At 37.0% G+C, this 22701-nt stretch overlaps 1 protein-coding gene across 7 annotated transcripts in view; it reads right to left on the bottom strand.

Moving 5' to 3' along the window:
• Window positions 1-398: 398 nt before the first annotated feature.
• CD47 (CD47 molecule) overlaps window positions 399-22701 on the bottom strand; it is a 47365-nt gene continuing 25062 nt past the window's right edge. For 2 of the 7 annotated variants that reach the window (XM_072965698.1, XM_072965693.1), the window contains exons 4-11: window positions 13396-13503; window positions 12098-12190; window positions 10954-11046; window positions 9534-9626; window positions 4561-4592; window positions 3200-3224; window positions 2552-2584; window positions 399-642 (exon numbers count right to left, since the gene is read on the bottom strand). In XM_072965698.1, coding sequence (XP_072821799.1) covers window positions 638-642; window positions 2552-2584; window positions 3200-3224; window positions 4561-4592; window positions 9534-9626; window positions 10954-11046; window positions 12098-12190; window positions 13396-13503 — 482 coding nt within the window. In that variant the 3' untranslated portion in view covers window positions 399-637. Of the gene's footprint in view, window positions 643-2551; window positions 2585-3199; window positions 3225-4560; window positions 4593-7600; window positions 7648-9533; window positions 9627-10953; window positions 11047-12097; window positions 12191-13395; window positions 13504-22701 lie in introns of all 7 variants that reach the window. The other 5 variants (XR_012074912.1, XR_012074911.1, XR_012074910.1 and 2 more) reach the window with 5 other exon arrangements.

Raw genomic sequence — 22701 nt, 5'->3', positions numbered from 1 at the left:
TGTGTTGAGTGGCAACCCCCAGGAATGAAGACCATGAACCCCATGACTGACAAATCACACGTAGGCAGCATACACGATGTTTCCAACCAAATTCCTATCTGTACTTAATGTGTTGTTCCCTTGACCCAGACATGGCAGACACACTACTCTGCTAACATCACAACTGTCAAAGTGGCTGTGAACCTGAATTTGCTAAGGTTCGATGGAAGCCACTGTTCTCAAGTATCTGTGGGTAACCAGGTTAGTGCCAGGTAATTCTCATCTGGAACCAGTTTAAACTGGTGACCTGGAGTCAAGAGGCCCCGAGATCTGAAAGGCATCATTCTTGGAAGTTGCACACTCTACTTTTGCTCCTAATTGAATAAAAATAACAACAACAACAAAAAACTGGACCTCAATTGGGCACACAACACAGATCATAATTCTTTTATTAACTAAATTAAAAACACTTTAAATAAAAACTTAACTGTAATAATCATTCAAAGGCCAACAATTTACTTTCTCCCATAGATGGAGACTAGTTACTTTTCTTGTTTTCTTCTCCCAAACAGTGAATCAAGGCCATGGTGCTTTAACACAGGTGAATTTCTTTCACGTCTTACTACTCTCAGAATCAGAGTCCATCCCTTCACTTCAGTTACTCTGAAAAATGGAAAAATGAACATATAATTGCTATGTGTGTCTATTTTCTATGCATTAACAAGTTGACATATTTAAAAAACTGAAAATAAGTTTTGGATATACAGTATTTAAAAATAAGGAAAAATTATTTAATCTTAGATATGCAAAGGTCACAGACATAAACCTGGTAAATCATTAGCCTTTTTGGTTACAGTTAAGTAAAAGCCAATTCCAAGTGGAAATAAAAGTCATCAGTCTGATATTCTCTGTTTGCTGGGTTGGCTGATGAGAAGCCAAGAGATGTTGATTTTTCAGAGCAAAAGATATTGATCCCAGAATAAACATTCTGTCACATTCACTTTAGATTGACACCATTCACTTGCGGTAAGTCAATCAAACACGTGATTAGGTATAAGTGAAAGAGGAAATAGTACTGTGGTCCCGAGAGGGTGCTTGGGACCTCACTCACTCACAAGGCAGACACACTGTGAGCACTGTACACTGTCAGGAGGAAGAGCCCACCAGACAGGCATTTGGAAAAAACCCAACAAATTCTCAACAGCTAAAAATTACGGGAATTTCAAAGGTCGTCATAGATTTCATGTGCTATGAACATGCAAAAACAGCTACAACTCCTGTTACAATGACACAGACAGAGTCACATCTTAAGGGAAATTAACAAAAGAAGAGGCATTCAAGGTTCTTGTACTGGTTTTCTGAAAATGGAAAATTTAGTTTCTTCATATAACTACAGAAGAATGACATCACAGTAGGAAAGGAAAAAAACAAAGAAATTAACAGCAGAAAGTAAACTCAGACACACCATGCCACACTATCAGGTACCAGTTCTTTTTTAGTGTTATTTAATGTATTCCTACTAACCATGATTTTTTTTTTAATGAGGGCAGTAGTTAGAATAACAAAACATGCATTTTTGTAATAAAAGCTGTGACACAAACTTAAAAAAGTGGGAACATTCTGTGACTGTTTATTGAACACAGTCTAATAAGCATTGTTTTAAACTGAGTCCACCAACACACAACTGGCACGTTTTCAATCTTAGGCAAAAATTAATTGCACTCGGGGAATATAGCCTCTTGGGTTAAATGCTGCACTTTGCTCTAGAGGTGAGCAGGTAGGTCACAGATTTTACAACAGTAAAATAGAAAGCAAACTATTTACATGATCAAGGAATGATTATAAAAGTCGAAGGTAGGAAGAAATTTTTGACAAAATAAAAACATAGTTATTAAAATGTTAACAGAACTGAAGTATCACGACATGTTATGGTAAAATCAAAATGAACGAACACTCACAGCACTCAGAATCTCAGACTCACTTATTTTAAGAACTAATAGATCTATGTCTTTGAAATATTCAATATAAATTAGAAGTTACTAGCCCAAAGTTCCAGGAAAAAAGCAAGAGCTGGAGCGAATAAACATTTCTCTCTCTCTTTGTAAATCCTATCCCAAAAGGTTAGAACCAAATTCTTGCTTTAAAAGCAGAGATATTAAGTCTCCATGGGATAAATTCAATAAAATCACCAACACAAGCACGAAAGAAACCCTGCCAAGATGACAAAGATTTGTGCCCGATTATCTGTCTTATAAAAAGCATTTTAAAGTTACAGTCACCAGACACTGTATCTGAAAAATGTTTTTAAAAAATGTTTTTAAAAGTAATTCTCTGTTACGAGCAATATAACTGGAAAGTCTGATTAGTGACACCCTACAGCATTTATATTACTAGTTTTGCAACTATTAACACAGTAGATTTAAGTTTTATAAACCAAGAAATGTAGGCCTTTATGATTTGAGTGTCCCTTTTACTGAAAAAAAAAAAAGCCATACTTCCAAGAAGCAATGTTATTTCTTTTCAATGTCCATATTGTAACCCACCTATAATTACAGGTGCACTTTATACTTACCATCATTCATCATTCCTTTTGATTCTTTAAATGCTAAGAATTAGTAACAAGCCAAGCAGACAGTTAGTAAGATTCCACAATTAGAAATCATTTCTAAATAAACAAATATGCAGCAGGATCATGCCAACTATTCCACAGCTCTAAAGCCAAGTTAATTTCAAGGTTATCATTTGATTGCAAAAGCTTTCTGTGGATCATACCCACAGCCTACACAAGTCAGCTGGAAATAAAGATCTAGATTTAGGGAGAAAGAAAGTGAGATGTTTTTGTCTCCCTCCATGATGATAGCCTGTGTCTTCCTGAAATTTATAATTAGAAGCTGAAATTATCTGGGATTCTTCTCTACTGGGGGTGTTACATTTCCTCGTGGCCAATTAAAAAGGCAGTGGTCCCCTCACCCAAATATCACTTGGCTAGCACAAGCAACTGCTCAAGAGACACAGAACAGTGCATTTTTCTCAGAGGTGACAACATTACAAAAGCAACACTCAATTCTTGATGAAAAATCAAGAAAAGAGAGGTTAAGGCAAGAAAAATCCTAGATTCTTCCCAAGGCATAGACAGCACTTTAATTGCTTTGGGGGCCAGTTCAAACTATGATCTGGTAACGGATCAACAAAAATATACAAATTTGTAATAACCACATACCATTAAGGGGTTCCTCTACAGCTTTCTGGAAAATATTTAAAATATATTTACATAAAATAGAATTTATTTCATGTCCTTTTATACTAAAATTTATATACATTAACATTTAAACTATATAATAAACAGTGAATCCTATAGTCAAAAAAAAAAGGAAGGCAACATAGGTTAGTTAGAAAAGCAAGCTTGCAAAGTTTTATAATAAATAACTGCATTATTCTCTTAATATACTTTTTGTCATGCAGAATTTCCCATCCCACCCTGCCTCTCTCAGTTCAAGAAATTCTACCTTCTTGAAGCACAAACATGAATAGCAATATAATAAATAATACAGTTAAACCAGAGATGAGAGCAAAACAGAATCATTTTCAAGTCATGCAAATTGAACTCAGTAACAGGGAAAGCAAATGTGTTAGGATTTAAGGGTCTAATGGCTGGATTGTCTCTAACAGAGGCACTTTTAAAACTTCTGGCTGTTTGTGACCAAGGTAGCAATGGCATCAGTCTTTTTAAAATGGACACCTGTGTAAGATGCACCCTCACTTCCCGTGCCTTTCAGGCATGTCTGTGGAGGCTTGTCAGATAATCTCCACTTCCTGCCATGGACAGGAACCTTGCTTTTGGCACTGCAGATGAGTGATCATTAATCCTTTAAAGGAAGATGACGACATATAGTCCTTTCTAGATCTTATTTCCATAAAGTAGCCCATGTGCCTGTCGCCATGATGAGTCTCTCTCTATAAAGGTTTTTTCACCCCCCTCATTTATCCTTCTCAGTTTACCTCCTAAATTTGCTCCTTTCCTTGGAATTTCCTCAGATAGCTTATTAAGGTATCCAAGATACAGTGAAAATGACAGTACAGTTTGGAGGAAGAAAAATGTTTATAAAATGAGGGAAAGAGGGAAATGAATCCTAATTCAGAACAGTCATTTTTCAATTATATTTACATTTATTTTACAGACTGTCAATTTTAATGAAATCTATTTATTATAAACCCCTCTCCCTCATTTTTAAGCCTGAAATCTCATTCCGTGTATGCACATCAAATGGATCCAACAGGTGAGGCAATATATTGTAATCAGCTTCCTTTAGCAGATAATGACCATTATTCTTACACAAAAACTTTCCAGTTCTGGGTGTGAGAAGTCAGCACAATCTTAAGGAATCATTTATTCTATCCCACTGCTACAAAATGGCCAGAGGTTTTAAAATAGTTGGATCTATTCATGCAAAGGTCATGAAATGACTTCAGTGTTCTCTTAATTTGATGTTACACTAAACAGCTAGCAAAGGGGTTCAATATCTCAATTACCATTCTTCAGTCTAAACCATTAAGCAATTCATTTAAGAAATTTTAACTTACCCTTGGAGGCTGTATAGTCCTGTGATCAGAAGCTGATAAAATTAAAAAAAAATAAAAAAGTAAATCTAATAAATGGAAGAAATTAAGGCAATACTATGTCTAATTTTAAGATAAGATGTTCAGGGCTAAAACTAAAAGTGTCAGAATCTCCACTGAAAGAGTTCTGGCTTTGACAGTCTATTAAAAATACAGAACACTCTTAATTATACACATTGACAGAATAAAATAATGCAAATGATCCACCTAAATCAAATAATAAACATACACATTTTACTCACTCCCACTTTAGACTCTGCATCCCTCCCTACTCAGCCCAGCTGGCATGTGGAAAGGACAGGGAGAGGACCACTCTCTGCCTCTCTCCCATCGCCCACCCTTAGCTCACTGCTCTTGTTTCCTGTAGCCCAGTCTTTTTTTCTCCCATCCTTACAGTTCTCAAAGCTCCAGATAGCTAACAAACTAAACAAACAAAAATTCAGATCCCTGTTGAATTTAAAGAATGATTCTAGGCAACTAGTTTTAGCTACAACCAAGCCCCTCTCTCCTGCTTCTTAGCTTTCCAAGTTACCCTTCACTGCTTCTGAAAGGATTGGTTAATGAAGATGAAGGAATACAGGGCGTGAAGAAAGTGACAAAGGGAAAAGAAGTGCTCTTGTTGCACAGAGAAGAAGAGAGAACTTACAATAACCCAGTGAGGAGGCCCTGAGGCAGCTAAAACCAGTCCTAAGGACAGAGTCAGGGTCCTGCAGACACAGAAGCGTCCAGTGACAGCACCCTGTGAATCACTCTGGAGAAGGGTCGCCAGTCCCACTGCCCCCTGGACTGGGCGATGGCACTGGGTCTGCCCCCGAGCAGACTGCGGAGGCCCGCAGAACGGCTCTGGTCTTCTGTGCTCGTTATCTCCTGCTCCTCCACACCCACTCCATGAGGGGAAATGGGGCTGAGACCTGACCCAAGGGCAGCCAATCTACAGACGAGCCAGAAGCCGCTCAGGCTGGCTCCAACGGGGGAGACGGCCACTGACTGGCCCGTGAAGTCTCTCTCTCCCACTGGAACCTGAAGAGGAGGCACAGAAAGGCGGCTAGAAAGTTGGTGATGGGAAAGGAGGGGGAAGAGGAGACAGGAAGTAAGCAAGGAGAAGCTCAAGGCTTAGAGCCAAAGGTAAGAAAGATACATCAGTGAGAAGACACGAAGAGGAGAAGAGAACCCTGAGGAGAAGATGAGCTAGTTGGCCAGCAGGTGAAGAACTAAAGAGGGAGGAACCAAGCAGCTATCACTGGCAGAAGGGCATCAGCTCCCTCTTGTCACTGAGAGGGCAGATGATGACCCAGTCCTTAGAGATGCACTGGATTCTTCCAATTCCTAACTACTCACTGTCGCACTCTCGGGGAGGCCCAGTTACATATCTGCTGTCATGAGATTCCCACCTCTGTTAGTGCCATGTGTCGCTTTAAAGTAAATCTCCACTGGAGGCACTTGGGAGTGCTTTGGTCCTTGCAACTAAACAAGAAGGAAACCTCTTTTTAAAGTACTATGGAGTGAAATATGTTGGGAATATGGGTAAATCACACTTAGCAGGCTCCCAGATAAACAAAGCAGAATCACAGAACTTTATTAGGGACAATCACGACACCGACATGTATATACAACTTACTTCAACTAAACCATGCCTTGCATCTATGTTTTATCAAGGAAAAGAGAACTGAGCAGCTATATAAATTTCTGATTGGTAATGTGAAGGCATGAAGGGTCAGAGGTGAGATTTTAGAGGTATATTTTTAAGCTTATAAATTATTTACCAGAATTAGTATTAAGAACTGCCAAGAAACTTCCTTCAATAACCCTAATAATGAGTAAAGAATAGCCTCTGAGTTCTAAATCTCAGGTCCAAGGAACATCACATTTGGCTAGCCCTTTCTGAAACAAAGAGATCTACAAAGACTAGTGATTCAAAGGGCACTCGTCAGCTGTGATCCTTCTAATATTATAAAAGCAAACAGCGCAGAAGTTAATTTCGCTTGAGTTAATCCTCTCCAATAGGCATATGACCTATGTGACTAAAGAATGATTGTTATTTATCTGCTGTTACCATGGGCATAAGGCATTGCCAGCTATATATATATATATATATATATTTTTGAAATCACAAGCCTTGAGCATTCCACATGAGCTCACTTGCAATGCTTCTTCTTGATTTGTTCTTTTCTCCCAGAAACACTTGACACATGCCATAAATATATTTCCAGGTTTTGAATTTTCAGGAATACTTTTTCTGTTGATATCAGATTCACCTCTCATCAGCAAGGGCAAGAAAATATCACCAAATTTTACATATCTTTTGCATGCCATTCTAAAATATCATGGGAAATAGAGTTTCTGGCAGCTAGTAGGTTGATTTGTATGGAAACATGATTATATTCCCTCATACAGAACTAAATGGTAATGGCTTAAAAAATTTAACCAGTATTGACCCTCATAAAGAAGGAACATGAATGCCTGTATAGCTAACACACCCAATGTCAGTGAGTTTAGTTAGTTCTTTTCAATCTTCTATATGTTCTTACATTGTTATTGTTCTCAGTCCTCAATTTCATTTTATGAAATTTAAACGTTTCCAGTAAAAAAAAAAAACAAAAAACTCAACACCATTACAAAAGAAGAACATAGAAAATGAAATTTAAAACCCTACACTTTAAAGTAACAATTAAGGCTACAAATTTTAACTTGGAAATGATAAAAGTTAAACCTCTTATAGGGACACACACTTACTCCAAGACAGCCTGGATTTTTTTTTTTAAATCAACTGAGGATTTTATTACATTCAAGTCAAGATATATTCATTAGACTTTTCCAAAATAGAGCATCTGTAACAAGTAAAAGTTACACTGGTCGCACTTACAATTTTTACTTCCCAATACAAATGCTCAAATTTGCAACCTTAATGTTATGTATACTCATGAGGTACACATTCAGATTACATATGAAAAACACATCAAATTTTCTAGTCTACCATATCATTTAAAGAGCTACGTTCCTGTACCTTTTCTCTTCTTGCCCTTCAATTGACCGAAGGTGGTTCTCTGAACTCTGGCATCAGACAAGTTGATTTAAAAGGTTAATTTAGAATATTCTCAAAATGTCAAAAAAATTGGACTAAATTCTTTACTTACATATGGTATATTTAAATGTTAAGGTATGATAAAGAAAAAATAATTGGGGGAACTTTTCAGGATTTCAGTTTCACTTTGATTTTAATGTGAGAATAGCATGTTTGTAATTATACCATTTTCACAGGCTTCTTAGGGGTGTAGCAGTGGGGAAGCGGGGAAAGAAAGGTCAAGAGGGTAGCAGCTAGACAATGCCTATTTCCATTTGAGTCAGCATCTCCAGACCTGTTGGTCTTTGTTAGATACAGAAGGCCTGGGAGAGCATGGGAATAAAAGAGAGCGGTCCAGATAATGAGGGGAAAAAAGAACAAAGCGCTAAGCATCCGTCACGGACACCTAACACTACATCACGCTGCGTGGATGCTGCAGGTCACATACTGTTCTCAAGCATTGATGGGAGCACCGCCACCAGCAGTGCCAGCTGCAAGAACCAGACAAGTGGTGACTAGAAGACTCACAAAAACAGAGTACGTGTCAACATTCGTAGTGCGATGCTCATGATGCCTACCAAAGGAATGCTGCTCTGCTTCAGAAGTCTAAACTATTTTACAGCTTGAACTAAGAAAATTTTATCGAGGAAACAACTTCTTGCTTTCCCCTCTTCTCCACCTCTACATCCCTAAGAAGCCTCTGAAACCAGCGTAATTTATGACACAGGAACTAAAGATAGGTGAATTTTACTTAAGCATTTTAATTGTTTATCAAATAAGCATTAATTAAAGGGGGACAAAGAATATATAACAGAATTGAATTCAATGATTAGTCAACGAAAGCTAAAGTTCAGAAATAAAGGTAAAACTTCTTTGAAAGTACTGTGCAGGTCATGTGGGGGATTTTCTAACTGTAACAATTCAAGGTTTGAGTTAACTTTTAGAAACACATAAAGCTCACCTAAAAGAAAGTCAGTCAGAAAGACTGACTTTTTTACTCTATTAATTTGTAACTTTTGATTATTTTGACAAATGTTTGAGTCTGCTTTATTTCATAAATAAAAAACAGAAATCTTTTTTTTAAGAGAGACTAATATAAACCAGATTGTAGGGAACATCTTTAGCTTAAAGTAAGACATCACAGTAGTTTTAAGTACCTAATATATTAAAAAGCATCTATCTTTATAAATGCATTAAAAATAAGAATTCATACAGAAATCTGTTATTTGAAAACTAGAAGATTAAACATAAAGTTTAGAGACATTAAGCCATGTCCATACTTACTAACAACTACTGGAAGAGTAGTAGAGGCCTAAATTTAAAACTCAGTGTTTTTATCGTATTGGTTTTAACTAAAAATATGTTAAAATCCAAGCATCAGAGGACACTGCTCTTTGATTAACAAAAGTGACAGACTTTGAATTTCAGTTCCTGTCCACTTAGGGGAGTCCAGGGCTGTAAATGGTCTGCAAGACGAGGGGCAACTGACTAACAGGGCCCGTGAAAGGGCTCTACCATGCAAACAATGGGCCAAGTAAACACCCTATTTTACGAATTAAAATGAATCCTCAATACTCTCTCCTTTCACTTCACATAAAAAAAGTCTATACATTCTAAAACAAGAAGCTGTTTTCTTTTAAACCAGCTAATAATCTAAACTTTGCATTCATTCGTACGGCTTCTACCCTCCCTTACTGCCCCCAAAGCATCGCAATTTTATCATCGGAAAAAGCACAGCAGCGTTACTGCGCTTTCTCGTGTTTGGAGTTACCAATACATTTCTTTGGTCCTAAATTGTAAGAATCAACCAAAATCATTTTCCAAATTATACATTTGAAATTCTTGGCACAGGCTAACAAAAATAAAGTTGACTTACCAAAACATTTCAAATAAACTAATCCAAGTAATTCTGCTAGAGCTGTAATACCCAAACCTGAAATCAGAAGAGGGCCATGCACCGGGGCACACTCTGTAAAAACAAATGAAATTTTATATTAGGAATTCTCATGAAATAACTTCATGTTTTTTTAAAGAATCAACAATAACAGCAATAATAGCAAGTTTTAAGGAGAGTAATTCTTTTTCTAATTATTAAGAAACAAAAATTATCGACATATGTTCATCACTGTTAAGTCAGTCAGTGAAATGACTCCAAATTATGGAAATGAATGAGCCCTTATCTGTACAACATGTTATCTTATTACATCAAGACTAATGGAAAACAGTGTATAGAAGCCTCAGGCTCCAACCAATTGGATGGAGCCTGGTTATTTTAAAAGTTCTCCCACAAATACTGCATACACGGCCAATATTTCTCACGGCAGTGTGGAAAGCACTATTCTCAGCGGGGTGAAAATGAGAGTTACAAAAGAAAAGCTCACAACGCCAAATGTTGACAAGGATGTGGAATACCAGGAATTTTCATTCATTGCTGGTGGTAATGCAAAATGGTACAGCTACCTTGGAAGACAGTCTGGCAATTTTTTAGAAAACTAAATATATTCTTAACGTACAACCCAGCACCTGCACACTCCCTGGTATTTACCGCAAATGGAGTTGAAACTTACATCTATGCAAAAACATGCATGTGGATGTTTAGAGCAACTTTATTCTTAATCCACCCAAAACTGGAACCAATCAAGACGTCCCTCAATAGGTGAGTGGATAAACAAACTGTGGTGCACTCATACAGTGGAATGCTATTCAATGCTACAAAGAAATGAGCTATCAGGCCGCAAAAAGACATGGAGCAACCTTAAATTACTATTACACGAAGTGAAAGAAGCCAATCTGGAAAAGGCTACATACTGCACGATTCCAACTGTGAGACATTCTGGAAAATGCAGAACTATGAAGACAGTGAGAGGTGGTTGTTAGGGGTTTAGAGGGTGGATGAACAGTCAGAGCACAGAGGACTTACAAGGCAGTGAAACTTTTCTGTACAATATTATGTCTACGACTATACATTTATCAAAATCATAAAATGTACAACATCAAGCATGAACCCTAATGTAAACTATGGATTTTGGGTGATAATATGTCAACGTTGGTTCAATGACCATAACACATTTACCACTCTGTTGGGGGATGCTGATCGTGAAGGAGGCTATTATGTGGGGTATACGGGAACTCTGTACTTTCCAGTCAATTCTGCTGTGAACCTAAAGCTACTCTAAATGATCAAGTCTATATATTAAAAAACAAAAGAAAGAAAGAAAAAGAACAAGAAAGAAGAGCTGCATCCAAGAGAAATCTTACTAAGACAAACTGAGACTAGAGCAGTTTAGGACTCTCACCTGAGACACAGAGGCTTAGTCCAACCACAGAGAGCACGTAGCCCAGGCCCTGAAGGATCAGTATGGCAATGGTGAAGGAGGACATTTCAATAGCTGGAGGGAGGAAAAGTGGGTTGAAAGTATTTAGGAAGCAGTCACTCCTACTTGTATTTTGTGCAATCAAGAATAATATCCTTTTATCAAAGACTGACTCCATAGCTCCTTGTCAGATGGTAGACTCTTTTCCAGTGACCTAAACCTTGCTTCTCCACATAGGTAGTCAGCTCCAGATTCACACATTCAGCAATCTTTCATTTCCACAGTGAGCTAAACTGGACTGGCAGTTTTCACCCTAAATCTTAAAACAATACTGCTTTCACCAAATTTGTGCATTTCACAACGTGAATGGCTTTTATGTATAGCTTTACAGCACGCACACAAAATTGCTCAGGTGGGGAGAACCATTACGCAAAAATGCCACTGTAAACGTCCTAGCCTGTTTCCTGTGTGTCTAGATCTGTGTTTTTATAACAAATCAACACCCTTCCAACGCACAGCAAGCCAGAGATGGGCTCTAAGACAGACCAAGAGTTAAATGTGCAAATAGAAAAAAACACATTCTGCAACAATAAAAAAAATATGTTAGTGACTTACTCCCCAAATGCAGTGAAAATGACTCCAATAATAGGTTGGATATCTATGTCATCTTTTAAAACTACAATGTTAAGATATGCCAGTTACTAAAAACATAATAAATTAAGCCGCTATTTGTTATTTATAGCCCTATATTGTAGAAGTAGTTTTTTAAACAGAGAGGCCTAGCGAACGAAGAGAAAGGGCATGCTTAATATCTACTTATAGCTTCAAAAACAAAAACATGAAGATAATCATTAAGAGATTATATAGCATAGTTTAAAAAATTCACTGATACCAAAGACATATGAAAATCCTTTTTTTCAAGATGACTGAGTGCCTTGAAAAAAACCTAAGCTAATCTTAAAATTAATCCATATGGGGGAAATGTCACTAAGAATAGCCTGCGAAGTCTTTTAATAAACTGACTTCTCCCGAGTTCTTAAAAAAATTACAAGAATATTTTGACCCAAAATGCCACTTTTTAAATGAAAAAGGTGGGCAAAATCATGCTGAAACATCAAATACTTACCTATTATAAACACACAGTACTGTAGTAATATTAATATTGCTGTAGGAATTACAATTAGACCAAGTCCACAAGCATTCTTTGCTGAATATTCACCTGTTAATTAAAAATAATAATTAACATTTTCCTACATACTTCCTACTTTTATGGGGACATTAAAGTACTTATTAAATGTATCAATCTCAATACTACTCTTATAAACTGCAAACAGTTTAAAAATACGTATGTTTCTCCCAAAACTTCTCACAAGAATAAAAGACTATTTTTTAATTATTCAAGACCAAACTAAGACAAATAAATGTCAACATCTAAGTCTCAGTATGTCAAACCTTGAACTGGCTCTGCCTCCTTAACTACCTTACAGAATTCCAGTGGAGTCATCTCTTACCATTCCCTTCATTTGCTATATTCAGTCTGTCCCAAAGTCAAAATAGTTGTTCTTTCAAGTTGTCTTCTGAATTCATCTCCTTCCTCCCCATGTTTTCACTAACTCCAGTTGCAAACACAGCTGTCACATTTATGTGCCTAAACCTTACACCTATATTGTACTCTGCTCAAAAAGCAACAAAGGCTTTCTACAGTCTACACTTTTGAGTCCCAGCCTGTCTCTGCTGTTCCTACCACGTGCTGCTCACTCTTATCTCCCACTCCCACTGCCATCCTCCAAGGGCAAGTTTCAGATAGATCTGTTTCCCACATTCATTCCCACTTCTGTGTCTTGGCCAACGAAGAGTGCCTCTGTAGTGGGTTGAATGGTAGCTCTAAAGCTCTGTCCACCTCCACATCTCCCAAATCTGTGAATATTAACTTATATAGCAAAAGAGCAAGCATCACATTACATAGTAAAGTATATGATTAAGGATGCGAAAGAAGCAGCTTGTCCTGGATTACCCAGGTGGGTCCTGAATCCACTGACAGGAGTCTTTGTAAGAGAGAGGCAGAGGGAAATTGAATGAAGACATGGAGAAGGCACAGAGGAGAGGAGGAGGCAATGTGACCAGGGAGGACACTGGAGTTATGCTGCTACAAGCCAAGGAGTTGCACAGACTGTCAGCAAACACCAGAAGCTAGGAGAGTCAAGGAATGAATTCTCCTCTAGAGTCTCGGGAGAGCGTGTGGCCCTCATGATATCTTTATTTCAGACTTACGGCCTCCAGAACTATAAGAGAATTTCTATTGTTTTGAGATACCCCGTTTGTGGTAATTTGTTACAGCAGCCCTAGGAAACTAACGTGCACCTCCCTAGAAATGCCCTCAGCCATGTCAATCCTGTCTTCCCCCATGATAACTGTGTGTCTTACCTGGGATGAAAAGAATGGCTCCAACAATGACAATGATGGTGAGCAGTAGTCCAGCAACTAATAAAAAAATAGTTTTCTCCCTCGTAAAACTGGATTTATATTGGAGTGCTTTAAAAAAGAACACAAAGAATTACATGAACTCAATCATAAGAAGTAAAGCCATTTCTGTAACTTACAAGGTGCAGAGATTAAACGGGTAACTTACTATTATTGAATAACCTTTGAGGAAAAACTGCTTCATATCATGTTAAGTCATCTCAAATCTTTTTCATAATAAGTCAATGGCTAAATGGTGTCACAGTAGTTTAAATATGGATGCTGAATTAAGTTTTTTTTTAACTATAGTACTTTTATTTGGGGGGTAATCAGGTTTATTTATTTATTTGTAAAAATTAATTAGTTAATTTAACAGAGGCACTGGGGATTGAATCCAGGACCTCATGCATGCTAAGCATGCGCTCTACCACTGAGCCACACCCCTCCCACCTTGGATGCTGAATTTATAAGTGATACTTTATCCCCCTTGAAGTTATATATGTATGTATACACAAACACACACACCAGGCTTTCTCAATCATGGCGTTATTAATATATTGAATCAGATAAGTCATTCTTGGGGGGCTGCTCTGTGCATTATAAAATGTTTAGTATCATCTGTAGCCTCTACACATTTTGTGCCAGTAATAGCCCCCAAGTTGTGTCAATCAAAAATGTCTCCAGACATTATCAAATGTCACCTGAAGAACAAAACTGCCTCAGGTTTACAACTGATATGCACAATGCTGATGAGAAATAATTGGCTAATTAGTAATACTGGGAAAAAGAGAACTTTGTTCCACCTTATATAAAATTAGTAAAGCATCTGGAAATTTAGATATTTTGTTTTGAAGAAGTAGAATAAACAGTGGACAAATCACACCCTCTTGAAACCCTGAGGTGGGGGGAAATGCTTAAATCATTCAACTAAAATAATTTCATAAACTACAAATACTCAACAGGTCTCAACATACATGTCATGTTTTTGAGGCTAGCTCTATTGTCTATTGTCAAGTATCCAGCTTCTCTAAAAGAATAATGTACTGCAGAAGCCTAAAAATGTTATTTTTTTAATCATACATTCACCTTTTGGGTTTTGTTTTGGTTCATATCAAAATTAATTTTTCACCAAGAAAGTTGTTAAAAATAATCTAAAAGCAGACTGAGTAGCAAAGAGAAACAGAGTTACATGACTGAAATCCTGCTGTGTTTTATCTACACATGATATTCTCACTCTCCATGCCATTAATCAACGGGTGACTGTCCTGAGGAGGAAATTTTAAATAATTTTATATTTAGCATTTAACTCGTGCTCACTAAAATGACAAACAGACCAATTACAGTTAAAACAACAAACCCCTAAGTGACCACGATAAAATCTACGCTGACAGTATTTTAAGTATAATTTAGCACCTGAATTTACAGTCTCGACTCATACTTTAGGTTGTAACCCCCACTTTGTCCTCTTTATGCGGAGATGGAGGGCTAACCAGTAGTCAGTCCTGAAGCTGAGTAACGGAAATCCACATTAATCAGAAAAGAGCAAGAAACAATCTGGCAAGTTCCCCAAGCTTTCATTTGATCCATCCAGCCTTGGAACTTAGGTGCCTATGACTCAGTCATATCCCTGCCTTCTTATAAGGGCACAGATTTTGAGCTTCCTTATTCTCTAGGCTTAAACACTGACCAGGATGAAATTCAGTGCATAGGTCACAAAAGGCACAGACACAGACAGAAAAAGAAACTTTCTCTAGACATGTGTCAGGGTTTCCATTTTAATCCCATGTATATTGTTATCTAAAAAGAGCTTGAAAGTTCTGCAATTATAAGATAGAAGCCATTTCAAATGTACCTAACAACCAAACATTCATAAGAAACTCTTCTAGGTTTAATTTGACACATAAAAGAGCTACAAAGATCAAGCAGCAAGAATTCACCTTAGAGTATAGATGTTCATGCAAAAAGGCTGACTTATAGCTTTTTTAACAAAAGAGTTTGAACCTCATACAAAATACACCCTCTTCAGGCTTAGAAGAGCTGTGAGAGGAAAATAATGTCAACAACAGCAACAAAAATAAAATGCCACAGAATACTATTATTGATAATGTTTTACCACAAAATGGCCTTTTCAATACCTTTCGGAGGTAGCTTTAGCTCCTATTGATTAGTTCAAGTACTACGTATTTCCAGGGCTACCTAAACTCTTCCTTAAAATTAAGAACCCTTTTCTAACAAATACACTTGTGGGGTCTATTCAAGTAACCTCTGGCAATGAACGTATCTCCATGTTTTCTTTAGTGAACATTTAAAAAGGATTTCTTTCGACTCATCTTTGCTTACAATGGCCACATTTTAGCAGGTCCATAGCAAGTCTGGAGAAGGTACCTCTTTGCGAGGTCAGCTGGCAACTTTTCCAGTGTAGCTAAAGGGTCAGGAATCTGATACAGATGCCACAGAATCCAATAATCTGAAGGATCTTCTCTTGTCCTTTAATGAGTGGATTTATTCTTATTTATAAAATCTATCAAAATTTTAAATGTAACAATGAAAATTAATTCAAGCAACTCCCCAAACACTTAGCATTATGCGAAAGATAATTTAATGTGTTCTTAACTGGGAGCTCTTATCAAACTTCCTGGTATGATTTTACTGGCTGCCTGGCAAGACAATCTATATAATTTTAAAGATCTGCATACTTTAATTCTCCTTAACTAAAAGTACTGAAATAAAGCCACAAAATAAAATAAGGGAAATACAGTATTTTATACTTTTTAAAGACTTCTTTTTTTAAAGTGCAGTTTTAGGTTTTACAACAAAACTGAGAGGGAGGTACATAGAATTACCACATACTCCCTGCACAGTCTATCTCATTATCAACATCACTTATCAGATACATTTTTTACTAAGGATGAATCTGCATTAACATATCATAATCACCCAAAGTCTTTAGTTTATGTTAGGGTTTGTTCTTGGTATTGTACATTCCATGGGTTTGGACAAATGTATAATGCCACATGTCCAATATTACATATTATACAGAGTATTTTCACTGCCTAAAAATCCTCTGTGCTCTGCCTATGCACTTCTCCTCTCAGCCACCCATCCCTCATAACCACTGATCTTCTAATTTTCTCCAAAGTTCCACCTTTTCCACAATGTTTTATAGCTAGAATCATACAGTATATATACATAGCTTTTCAGATTGGCTACTTTCACTTAGTAATATGTATTTAAGGTTCCTCCATGTCTTTTCATGGCTTGACAGCTCATTTCTTTTTTAGTGCTGAATAATATTCCACGGTCTGGATGTACCACCATTTATTCATCCATTCACCTACTGAAGGGCATCTTGGTTGCTTCCAAGTTTTGGCAATGACGAACAAAGCTGTCCATGTGTAGGTTTCTGTGTGGACTTAAGTTTTCAACTCCATTTGGGTAAATTCCAAGGAGTACAATTATAGGATCATATGGAAAGAGTAAGTTTAATTCTGTATAAAACTGCCGAACTGTATTCTTAAATGACTGTACCATTTTGCATTCTCACCAGCAATGAATGAGAGTTTCTACATCCTGACCGGTATTTAGTGTGGCCAGTATTTACATCTTTCAACAAAACTTATAAATTCACTGCTGCCTGACACAGAAATTCACAGGGATATGGGAAGACAGTATCAATTTTTTTCAACAAATTAGGAATTCTAAAAGTTTCCCTTCTATTAAAAAAAGTATACCTTCTATAAAATAATTAAATCTAGCCAGCTACTTCTCAGAAAGGAGATGGGTTGGTTCATTCATTTGCTCTACAAATATTTACTGTGTACCTACAATGTACTGGGTCCTTTTATTAGTCCAAGCTGTATCAACCAGAATGAGGCAGGAGTAGACTTCACTTTATTCAATAATAACTGAATACATTACACTACATGACAATTGCTATTCTAAGCGCTGGCAGTGAACAAAAGCAAACACTTCTGCCTCGATGCCCTTACACTCGAATATGTGAATGAGTGTGTATGGGTGGGGGGGGCAGGAGGGAGAAGGGATGGGGATGTTACCCCCAACCCCAGACCTCCTTCTCCACTTAAATAAAAGGTATGGGTCTCCTGTAGCCTGAGAAAGCCCCTTTATGTATTTAATCTTTCAAATTCATATGAATGGAGAAAAGACATGTCCTTCTGGTCACCTGAAGAAACAGCTAATATTATGAACAGATACTCCATCAAGGTTTTCACATCTCTTTGGTACTTACATAAAGCACCAACAAGACAGAATGTGGCTAAATGTAGTGAAATTACCAGGCTCAACTCAGAGATCAAATAAAATCTATCATCTTAGTTTTCACAATACTCCAAAGATGCGATTCAGTAAGCCCACACAGATTCACACAGACTGAAGTCCATCCAACAAAACTTGAAAATCCATGAATTCAATGCCTGTCCTAAACACATGACGTTTAGACGACCCTTTACCAAGTGATTAGTGAGTTAGTGGCGAGATAGAAAGGCTAACCAGTGAGGTATAATGCACATCAAATAAAGAATAAATCATAGATGGAGACATATGTTTAACTTTGTTAATATAGTGCTATTGTCTGATAACTGTAGGTAAGGAACTTTAGGATTTTTTGGTATCTGTTAAGCTGCAAATCAACACTGTCTCTGATGCAAGATAAAGCAATCTGATGTTTTAAAATAAAATTTCAAAATGTTGAATTATTTAATTAAATTTAAATTACTATTTAAAAAATATTTAATACACTCATTAAAAAACAATGAAGGCTTTGTGAAACTGGTACTGAATAAAAATGAATATTAATGTATTATTGGCATTAATATTCTGATTAATATTAATAAACTGATTCCTTGCCAGGAGGTAAGAAAATAATTTTATAATGAACTCTGCCCAACTTGCTTTAATGAAACAATTTTGTCAAAATGAAGACTGACTAGGAATCACATTCCTAGTTTATAGGACTCAGAATAAAAGAGTCCAAGCTTTGTGAAGCTTGAGCTTTGAAGGACTTTGAATATAAAAGATAAAAGAGGATGTCCAACACACCAACTTCCTTTCCTTGGTTCCAAACGTTCCCTGGTCTTGTGGATGATGCCACACTTCAGAATATAGGCAGGAAGTTGGGATGTCTGAATTTGGAAAGGGTCAAAGGAAAAGCAAAAGGAACAGCAACCATATTTTTACAAAAAAGCATAGTGCTGCATAAAGTTTTGTTCAGTTCCTTCTACAATAAAATCAGTGCATAAAAATATGATTTAATAACAGAATTTGGTAATTATGTGGACAGGACCAAGGGGAAGCAATGAGAGTTCAAGATTATTGAACAGAACTTTGTAATAATATTTATTGTGATTTTTTTTTTCCTGGGTAGAAATCTCCTGGTATAGTTAGTATCTGTCTTTACTTCTTCAGAATGATTTTTCTAATTAACAAAGAATTCTGTTCCATTACTTCTTTTAAATGTACTTTCATGGCCTAATCACTTTCAATATTAAGCTATTCCTCAAAATTGAACTCAAGGACTTGGAAGGATCTTAAGGCTACTGTGAGAGAAAACTTTTTTCCTTGAATTTTCCAACAATGATTTCTGCAGGGATATCTAACTAATATCTCTGGGCAGTAAGCAAAGTCTTTGTAGAATAATCGTGAGCAGGAACTAGAAAGTTAGAAAACAAAATGAAAAATGCTTAGAATGCACAAATTTGAAATTAATTACAGCTGTCCTTGCTTTGCCTGGTTCTAATATGCATGAATTTCAGTTACCATGGTTTAGTTAATTAATACAAGTCTCCCAAAAACACAGTTCAAATTTCAGTTACCACAATATATTAACTAACTGCGTGAAGTGCAAACTTCACTGCTCCCTCTTCAGTCCACAAATCACTACATAAACAAAAGATGTGCATCATGATCAGTGACCAATCACGTCACTTTTTTCAAAGGCTGCTGTGATTGGTCCCTGCACATTCGTTACACAATTCACGCACAGACAGCAAAGCATTATGTTGGGTAACCTCCTGTCTCCCAGTAATAAACCACTGTGACATTTTACAACAGGTAGTCAAGAGAGGAAACTGGGCAATAAAGATGAAAGAGCAAAGAAATAAGATGTAATAATGCTGGAAGTGAATGAAACTCAAACAGGTCATAAATGGCATTATAGAACACCTAACCGTGGGAATGTCAACCCTACCACCATTCAAGAGACTCTAGATACTCAGAGAGAACTTAGTAAAAGTCAACTTATTGGCATGCATGAGGACAGTGAGGAGGCTGTGACAAAAAATGAAGATGTCCTGGAAAAAGCAATTCTGTCAAAAAACATTTCATATGAGAGGAGCTCCTGGAGCTAGTTCACGACATTGAAAGCGCAGAAGATAAAATACTGCAAGTGGACCGAACTGAGGAAGGAGTACGACAACTCACTAAGGTAGAGAAAAGATGCCGGCTCTGTATTCAAAGCTATACAAGAAGAAAGCAAGCACTGTTCAAACCACTCTTGATAAAACACTTTAGTTCTCACTGCTTTTAATGTTTTAATTTTCCATGCACTAAATATTAGTTTTACTATTTTTTTCATGTTCTCATATAGTTATTACTGACAGTAAGAGAGTTTTTATTGTTTTGACAAAAAATTTAAAGGTAATGGAACACCAATAATTTTTGGCATTTATTATTAGATTGCTTTGTAGGATTTCAGCTTACATGGTCATGTTGATGGTCTCGTAGTTCTCATAGCAAGGACTCCTTGTGTGCAACAATTGTTCTAAGGAAGAAAAAGTATGAATAGATATACCTATCCCAAAGAATTTCAACATGTTACCCGGTTCTTGACATGGAGTTGAATCTTAATCCTAAAGGAACTGGAGGTCTTAATGGGTAGTACTTGCAATCATTTATCAAACATCTAAATGATGGAAAATACTTGTTACATTGTCAAAGAGTGAGAAAGAAGAACCCTGAAAATCAGCCAGGAACATAATTGTCAGTGCAGTGGGAAATGGAGTTGGTACAGTTTTCAGAAGAAAAACAAAGTACCTGAAATGCAATACTATTAGAGATTTGTTAAGGTTAAAGCTCAGTGTTTGATTCGAATAATCTCTGAGCTGTTTGCTAAGCATAAGATTCTGCGTAAAAGTTCGTAAGTTAAAGCGAAAGGAGAAGGTGTCTAGGAACATTTTCCTGCAAGTCTTTTGTCTTCAAAAATGTGGTCCAGGGCTCACCACACACGGGAGCCATTGGCTTGGTTTCGGGAGTTTAGACGTCTTCTCAGGCTTCGTTCTCAGCAGCATCAATGGCATCCTGAGATACAGTTCAAGACACAGTTCTGGTACAAGAAAACTCTTTCTCCTTAAAGTGAAGGCACGGGCTGCTGTCTTTACTAGATGTTTAGCTGACAGAAGGTCTAGGTTTCATCTTGGACCACCAAAAGGAATGACATACAGAGTTAGAAAAACCAAAGAGAAATTCCCTGCGGTCAAGCACAGACCATAAACGGTAAAGAGAAAAAGTTAAAAGGAACTGAAAATCTAGAAAGTGAAAGTCATGGATCTGAATTACTATTAATACTTCAGAGGCTCTAAGATTCTGCACTCTAAAAATGCTAAGCAACCAGCGAGTGGAAAACAGAGGGGCTTTCCTGTTGGTGGAATCCCCAGGCCATAAACAGGAGGCTTCCTACAAAAAGTACCAAGGGAAAAGTAGATTTAGAGTCATGTCTATCCCAAAGATGTGACAAAAGGCACAAGCAAGCACACTCACATATCTCCTCAACAGAAATGGGAGCGCTACAAAGCCAGGGGCAATATATATTTCATTTCCACAATCTCGCATATAGCCCAGTGCCTAGCAATCAGTAGGCACCCTGTCAAAAGACATTTGTTGAATACATACAGTGGGTTCACATTCTGCTCTATCAGTAACAGTTTCATTTACTCAGTATGTGCACCCAACATAGGTTCACTCTTCGTGGAAGGGAGGGGAAAAAAAACCGTCTAAAAATAAGTCCAAGACAGGGAGGCAGTATAACGCAGTGGTAAACAGCACTGGTTCAAATCCCGGTACTACCAAGAAACAGCTGAGTAATTGTGGGCTAACTGCCTGACCTGTCTGTGCCTCTGATCCTTGTCTACGAAATAAGAAGGATAACAGTACCTACCCCCACAGAGGTTCTGAAAGAAATGTGATTTCAAGTGTAGAGTACTTTGCATAGTGCCTGTCATGAAAAGCAAGAGCTCTACGAATGTTTCGGTATTATTACCATAAACACCTTGAAATGTGAGTGCAGGCTGGATGATCAAGTATACAGGCACCTCCTACACACGCACAAACACACGCCACATTTACCTGTTCTAAGGTGAGCCTAAATACAACATTGCCACCAAAATGGTTTCTTTAGGTTTATAAACACATTCCTTAAAATGTGACCAGTAGAATAAAGATAAAACAGAATATTTATCCTCACTAACACAGAAATGAAAATTAAGACAAGATGTTTTTTGACCCATTAAATTACCAAAGATTTTAAAATTAGAATGATGTCAAGCTTGTGAGGTGAAAGACAGGTATTCTTACTGGCAGTAGTAACTGTTGCTGGAAAATATGTCGGCAATATGCATCAGGAGCCTTAAAACACCTTCTCTGCCATTTCCAGTCATACATATCTTCAGCAGTTACTTCCGTAGTATCAAAAAAAAAAAAAACTGGAAACATCCTTAACATCCATCAAGATGAGAGTTAACTAAATTATAGTACACCCGTAATTTACGTAGAGCACAGCAGCTATAAAAAGATTTCTGAAAACATGGGAGGAAAATCAGCATGTACAAGTATGTAGACTATACGAGTCCATTTACGGTTTTTCTTTTTTTAAGTCAAGAGACAGAAAAGGCAGCAGGAAATTCACTAGAATGCATCAATAGTTTTTACTTCCAGGCTGTGGGACTCTAGACGATTTTTGTTTCTCTAACTTCCTACGCTGTGTAAGGGATTCTAAAGTACTATGTATTGCTTTTTTTTAAAGTCAGAAAACAATTGTAAAGCTTATTTTATAAAAATATGGCTGATAGTGAACATCATTCTGGTTCAGTCCACTAAAAATGATGTGCTACTAATGATAATGCCATGATCAGAACAGTTCAATCAATCCAAATGCAACAAATCACACTACTGTTGAAATGATTTCATGGTCTTTAAAAAAAGGCTATTTCCTACCTAAATGATACGACGTTGGCCTTAAGGCCTGGGTCTGCCCATAGG

The sequence above is a fragment of the Vicugna pacos genome, chromosome 1 (genome assembly GCF_048564905.1).
Source record: "Vicugna pacos chromosome 1, VicPac4, whole genome shotgun sequence".
NCBI lineage: Eukaryota > Metazoa > Chordata > Mammalia > Artiodactyla > Camelidae > Vicugna > Vicugna pacos.
Note: the sequence above shows the minus strand (reverse complement) of the source record. Positions and strands in the feature narration are given on the sequence as shown.